The 7,232-nt window shown below is 32.8% G+C and overlaps 1 protein-coding gene across 2 annotated transcripts; it reads right to left on the bottom strand.

Annotated features, from left to right (window-relative positions):
- Nucleotides 1-231: 231 nt before the first annotated feature.
- LOC133205230 (uncharacterized) lies at nt 232-7,232 on the bottom strand. 2 transcript variants are annotated; one of them, XM_061340995.1, is made up of 12 exons: nt 7,177-7,232; nt 4,920-5,094; nt 3,610-3,765; nt 3,330-3,466; nt 3,067-3,218; nt 2,755-2,943; nt 2,564-2,653; nt 2,343-2,438; nt 2,053-2,175; nt 1,248-1,379; nt 822-938; nt 232-728 (listed from the first exon to the last, which is right to left on the bottom strand). In XM_061340995.1, the coding sequence occupies exons 1-12, from the start codon at nt 7,187-7,189 to the stop codon at nt 612-614; spliced, it is 1,497 nt and encodes a 498-aa protein (XP_061196979.1). In that variant the 5' UTR covers nt 7,190-7,232; the 3' UTR covers nt 232-611. The 2 variants fall into 2 exon arrangements, with proteins under 2 accessions (XP_061196979.1, XP_061196978.1); XM_061340994.1 differs by lacking the exon at nt 7,177-7,232 and adding an exon at nt 6,188-6,217.

The raw sequence follows: 7,232 nt of genomic DNA, 5'->3' as shown, positions 1-7,232 counted from the left end.
GTGTAAGAAACTACTTGGTCACTCTTGCAGATTTAAGAAGTGAAAAATAATCCTATATAGAATTTATATTCTCATCTTTTTCTCTCTGTTAAATAGCTTTTATTCAATTGTTATGATCTGCCTACTTATTTGATGCTTATATTATTGTATTGTACAAAATACTTTTCCACTTGTTTTTGTGTATTGTTATTAAAGCACACATATCTAAACAAACCTAATAAAAACGAAACATGTCATTTTAAAATTTTATTTTTATGTAACATGTACCAATAATATAAACATTGAAAATATTATAACTTGCAATAAACAAACAACAATACAACAAAGGTAAATTTATTGCTTATTTATGAAATAATAAACAAAAAATAGTGTTTAGCATACCATGCTATATGTCAAAATATTTGAAATTTGTTGACGCCGTTACAATGCAGCAAAGCAACCCTGCATTACCCAACCACGCGGTAATACAGATCTTTTTGATGCAGGAAATTTTGGAACATTTGGCACAACCATACAAAAACAAGCTCCTAAGCTGAGTGTCTGTTTTTTAAAAATGTTGAAATTTGGAATTCTTAAGTGTTTTGAAAAATGTTGGAATTAATCGAACACTCTCAATGGACGGGTTTTTCTGCATAGAACACTCCCCATCTCTGATCTCCGGCCGCTGTTCTTTGTAATTTGTCTTTCCAACCTCCAACAATGTCATTATAATCTTTGAGAGAAAATTCCTTCAAAGAAATATAATAAAATCAGTACTCTATCTAGAAGAAGGAAGAAATGTACTTAAGACTGAGAAATTTCGAAATGCTCTGAAGATTTACCCCAACAAATTCGTCTTTTATTTTTTCCGTCCTGACCAGTTCCTTTTCCAATGATTTAACAAACAGATCTGTTCTGTCATCTGCCTCTACATTGACGAATCCTGCTTCTTCTAAGACCTAAAAAATATATAATTGGAAATTTGATACCATACTGTCCATTGGGGGGCATTACTATTTACATTATGTAACAAACATTCGTCTCAAGGAAAGAAGTAACATTTCTTATTATTTAACATGCCACGTTTGTGTTCAGAATGACACGTAGTCCGAAATATCTGACGTTTTCCTGGCTTTTTCACGATTTTGATATTTTACATGTTTTCCTGGCGTGTAAAATATCAAAATCGTAATAAAGCCAGGAAAACGTCAGATATTTCGGACTAAACGACACGTAATATTAAATTACTATAAAGTAATTCAAATTACCTTCCCGTACTGCTCTGGAGACAGTAGATTGTACCCTCGCTGCTTCACGTAAGCCTTGAATTGTTCCGAGTGTTCATCTGGACTGCAGGCATAGTCGGAGATCAACAGTCGACCACCGGGTTTTAGGCATCTCTAAAAGGGAGAGAAGACTTCTATTACTTTAATTAACAAGCTTTAGAGCTTTCTAAAATAAAATACTAGTAATCAATACAGAGTTAAAATGAAATAAACTGTTTTTGTCGTTTTCCAAATTCAAATTGTATGTGAATGCAAAATTTCATACTCTATTATATTGTAAAAATCATAAACTACCTACAGCGGTATATATTTTGCACTACCTAAGCAGAATGTGTCATCAGCATCTTTATCAAATATGAAGGAGACGGATTCAAGGTGGTACAAGTTTTTTTTTTAATATGTTTCCGAATTCTTATTGATTTTTCTTCACTGTGTGTTTATACTCATTGCTATTGATTTTCAAATAAAATATGGTTTAAAATAAGCCTTTTTGAAACCAACCTATACATTAACAATTTTTTTTTATATGTTTTTGATAAAATTACGAGATTATGAAAAGGAAGGTCTTAAAAATTCAACCTACTCTGGTAAATTAATATTCCATGATACAATAAACATTTTCGCTCTACTAGAAAGTGAAGTAGACCGTTTGAATGACAAATTATGCAAAAAACTTGGCCTAACAATTCTTTTTAATATCCCCCCCAAATCAAAATAAAACAATGATTCTATCTACACAGAGTAAAATTTCTAGTACCTATAATTTAAGATCAGATTAATAACTTACATAGAATCTTTTAAATAGGTCCAGTTTGTCCTTTATATGGAGAATGGTGTCACGACTGTACACTACATCAAAATAACTGTCGGGGTACATTCTCTTTGTGGCGTCTGCTACCTCGAACTGAACCTGTTACAAAATTTTAAAATTTTGGATTAAAAAAAAAAAACAAATCTGAAACTAGCTTCTTAGTAAAAAAAAATTGCTCAGCGTTTTTTTTTTTTTTTTTTTTTTTTTTTTTTTTTTTTTTTTTTTTTTTTTTTTTTTTTGCATATAAAACAGCATGAATATCTTACGTCAAGCAGCGAGACTCCCATCTCTTCCGCTCGCTCCATACCGATCTTAATCATGTTTGAAGACAGATCTATTGCCACAACCTTCACGCCATATTCCTGTATAAACATTTTTCTTGAGATTATTAATTTGATCCATGAAACAAATTGCAAAGAAATGTCATTATAAATCTTGGAAACCCCATATTGTCTGAGCTTTTAAGTAAAGCAGAAGGAATATTTACTTTGACCATGTAGAATGCACTTCCACCAATTCCACAACCAATGTCCAAAACAACTTCCCCTTTCTTGAGGTTCAATCTATCCACAAACTCCTGCAATTTATTTTTTAAAAATCAAATATCAACTAAAGAAAGGATGGAGTAACGTATCGTATGCATTTACGCAGTTCAAAACCTTATCACTGGTAGAGTACCTTTGTAGTATCCAACCCTCCTGTGCTGACAAAAGTTCTTCCAAAGATTTTCTCGTATCTAAGGATCCCGTTTACTGAATACTGCTTCTCGTCCAGAAATTCTTGGAAGGTCCGGTAACCGTGGTTACTGCTCTTCGTTCGTCGAACTTTTTGTAATAACCAAACTATTTGGTTTTTATTGTTCTTTAGCTAAAAAAAATACACCAAGATATTAATCAAGATGCTCAGATCGTCTCTTTTGAAGACAACGAAAATCTGTCATCCTCTTTGCATTTCCGATTAACAGTAATGATGGCGGAGTTAGGGATGAACCTTGTAGTACGCGTCTACTGATTTTTGTAGCACCAAGTCGTATCCAAACACCTCCTCGTTGTTGTCTGTTGGAATTTCTAAGGAAGTGAACAGAGCCTCGTACATTCCTGGCTCTCGATATTTTGTGGGATTTGCTTTCCTGTCTTTGTTCCCTAAAACAACAGAATAAACCCAAAACTTTACATGAAAAATATCCATTGTATTCTATAAACCATAAATGGCTATAATATTACATGTATATAAATATAAAAGCATTAGAATACCTGATTGATGATAACATGATTCTCGACAGAAAAGGTAGCCGTCCTCTCGAAGCCATGAAAGGGTTTCTTTGATCAAATTCTTCACTTCATCGTCTTGTAGATACATTAACAACCAATTGGAAAAAACGAAATCGGTGCTGAAATACAATACCGGTACTTCTATACAAGAATAAATGATGATTTTCTCTTAATTAAATATTTAATTCGTTTTTCAACATTAGTTTAATCGATTCTTTTTATTTCATAATATTCTTCTATTATAGCTAGGTTATCTTCATACCTCTCTTTTGGAAGCTGTAATTTGGTAACATCAACACATCTATGTTGAACATTCCCAAATTTGGAAGTCTCTTGTTTGTTTTTGTCAATGAATTTGTCCACAAAATCAACCGCTAAAACAGATTTCGCATCCTTGGCTAACTCCTTCGTGAATCGCCTGCAAGAAGCAAAAGTGCGTTTTCTATTTTGTATACGCTCTTTTTAAAAATGTGTTGGAGAAAATTAACAAAATCAGACATTAGCGATTATAAAGATTCTGAAATGATAGATAAATGTTGGAAGTTACCCAGTATACAACTACTCCGTAAAAAATAATGTAAAGATATTGTGTAAGCGTCGCATAACTTTAAGTACACCAAATCATTATCTTTTCAAATATTTTAAATTGGTCACAGTAACTGCCCTGTACTTCAAACTGTCCCACTTCATCAACCTCTGATCACGACTTTACTGACCAATAGCCCTAGTTACTGATGATAAAACTGTGTCAACATGTAGGTAAGTGGATATAGCATATGCAGTGACCTATCTAGACACGTAGCATCGTTTTTATTTTAATGCGGAGCGTTAAGGAAAATCCCCCCTCCCAAAAAGAATAGGAAGTTTAAAAAACTCATAATTCTTAAATTGGGGAAGGGGTAGGAAGTTTTAGATTTATACTCTCATAATCAAGAGATTTCTGTACATACAATATTAAACTGTAAGTGGCAGGGCTCGTCCATGCTGCAACAGCTAAAGACTTTTTAGAAAAAAAGGAGACCCCCTTTACGGCTCCGCTATCATCGTCTAAATAAAAGACAGTCTACATACTCTAAAATTTTAAATCCCCGTCAAGGACCTGAATGGGACAAGGGAAAGGGTTCTTAGTGATCCTTTATAACATGAACACTAATCTCTTTTATTGAAAATTAAAATATTTCAAATTCTACTTCATCAATTTCTTCCTCATGACAGTAAGAACTGGGGGAGGGGGGAGGGGGATAATTTCCCCTATATGTAGTATACTATAGAGAACATGGCTATTTTATGCTTGTAGCCCCTCAATAGTCAATAATAGCGTCTGATGACCCTTTTTAAATTTTGCTTGTCAATGTTTTTGCTTGATATTGCCACCCCTACCCCAAAGTGAAAAGTTTGGTTGTGCCCTTCCCCCCCCCCCCCCCCCACACACACACACACACCACCACCACCACCACCACCTCCAAACTGAAATTGCTTCCTACGAATCTGTTCCTTGAATGTAATTAACACAATTGATTTCATAGAAAAGTATAAATATATACAGTGTAAAATATGACATTTTATTCTTACCCTATTCCGGCCCCAAGTTCCACCACATCTTTCCCGGACACGTTTGGGATGTAGGACAGAATTTCCGGAAGTTCTTCCTCTGTCATGGTAGCGGCATTGTTATCTAGCATCATCTCTTCGATAGACCCGTCCTTAGAATGATCTTGCCAGAACTCCATCATAGCAGTCCGAACTTCTGGAATGTCAAGACAAAATAGCTTGAGAATTTCTCTTGATATGACCAGTTGAACACGTATAAATTTGAGGAATAAAAATTTCATGAGGGTTTAAACTCGGATAAAGCAACCAAAAGAGTTTATAATACATTTAATTTTTTGGTAATTTTCAACAAATTTTAATCATTCAATTTAAATTTGGGTACGTGGCAAATATGGAAGGAGGTCATGTCATTAGGTCTTTTTTTTTAATCCATTCATTTGGTGAATATTTAAGACGCAGATCATCGTCCAACGTAAAAAAAAAAGGGGGGGATAAAAGCATAAAATTCAGGTGATGGGGCAACATAAATCAGGAGGATACATTCATAACAAATAAGGACCTACAAAAGGTGGTTCAAGCATGTTTGTCTCTGCAATGGAAAAAAAGAGGGAGAAACGAGTTTGAACATAACATCACCTTCTAAATAAATTATCAAAATTTTCACCGTCTTAAAAAAAATTATCATAATTTTACCGAACACTGTAAAGTATGTACGACATACTTTGCTGAATTAAATATGAACAAGACTTAAAATAAACACGGCATACTTTATTTTGAGGCTACGGAAATAGAAAGCACACAAGAAAAGGTGAGAACTACATTTTTAAATTTCAATTATAATTCTTTTTTTTTTACTTAGTTGTAGACTGATGAATATTTATCAATGCCGCTACATGTAAAATAAAATATAATGTAGCCCATAAAAAACTAATTTACATTCCTAATGTGCTTACCAGACCAACTCGACCCTGTGTCCACAAGAGGATTGATCGACTTCAGTGAGGGTTTAAATGACACAAGGGGTTTTATACTATTCGAGGTCCGTTTGCATTGATTTCAGTGTCACATACGTTATTCAGCATTTGAATATTTAATATTTAAATAGATAACGTAAATAAATGCATCTATGGTATTTGATACTAGATTTTATAAATACTTTATAAGAAATATCACAATAAAATGAAAAGTATGTTAATAAATTTGAAATGTAATGCAAATAATAGGATTAATAATTAAGTCTAATTACATTCGACCCATCGCATTATCACTAAACTTGAAATTGCACTTACCATTTAAGACAGGCATGTTTGAAATATATATTCATGTCGCAAAATGATGTTTCGAACTTCACTTATATACGTACCTTGGAGACTGGAATCAACCACGTGACTTTATATTTGTCCGATATTGTTTCTTTGTTAAATCTATATTTAAATATACAAACTAAGTTTCGAAGTAGAATTGTAGTAATTTTTTCCAAGTTCAACAGTTTATTTTATTGCTTCAATTTATCAACTATTAAAATTTCGAGAGGAAAAACATCTTTTTATTGAAAATTTATAGAGAAAAAATTTAAGCTTTATGAATATTCATGAAATTCAATTTGTTGGAAGTAAGCTGTGAAGTGTAAAGGTGTCAAGGCTACTGTGAGGGAAAATTACTGACACATAAACACTCTGACCCAACACTCTAGAAAAAAAGAAACATACCTGAATCAATCGAAAGAAACGCATTTTCCTGCAATATATTTTGTCTTTTTTATGAAAAAAAAATGTATATAGCAATAAGAATTAACACGGGTGAGTACGTAACTCCCTATTTGGAAAATGTATTAACGAAATTGTCATAATTTTTATGTAACAGTCCGCTGTTTTGTGTAAATAAAAAATGCATCAGTGTAAAAAAATAAATTACCTATTTTAATTTCTTTTTGAGTGTTGTACATGTATATAGATCACATATTTTCATTTATGTGCAAAAAAAAAAAGAAAAAGAAAAAAGCTGAATCAGCAAGTGGAGGATTGAATCGTACGATTATACACTATACAGACACACAGGTGATACGTAATTCTTTTGATCATGCACTTATCTAGATCCCCGGTCATGTTACACAGATTCCCATTACTGTGTTTATAACATTGACTTTACTCTCACTGAACCATTAATAAATCACTTCTGATGATTATTTTGTCTTATTCTGAATATGACAAGAAAACAATGATATTTTTGTCTTATGAACAGATAAAAGCTATAGAAGTATGCAATATTGAAGCCTCACCAATCCACGACATCTGGACTTCACTTTCTTGACCATTCCACCATTGTCTGTCTCAC

This window comes from Saccostrea echinata, unplaced genomic scaffold (assembly GCF_033153115.1).
Source record: "Saccostrea echinata isolate AGI-Se365-2 ecotype Australia unplaced genomic scaffold, CSIRO_AGI_Sech_v1 ptg000054l, whole genome shotgun sequence".
NCBI classification, from domain to species: domain Eukaryota; kingdom Metazoa; phylum Mollusca; class Bivalvia; order Ostreida; family Ostreidae; genus Saccostrea; species Saccostrea echinata.
This window is presented reverse-complemented; position numbering and strand designations above follow the sequence as displayed.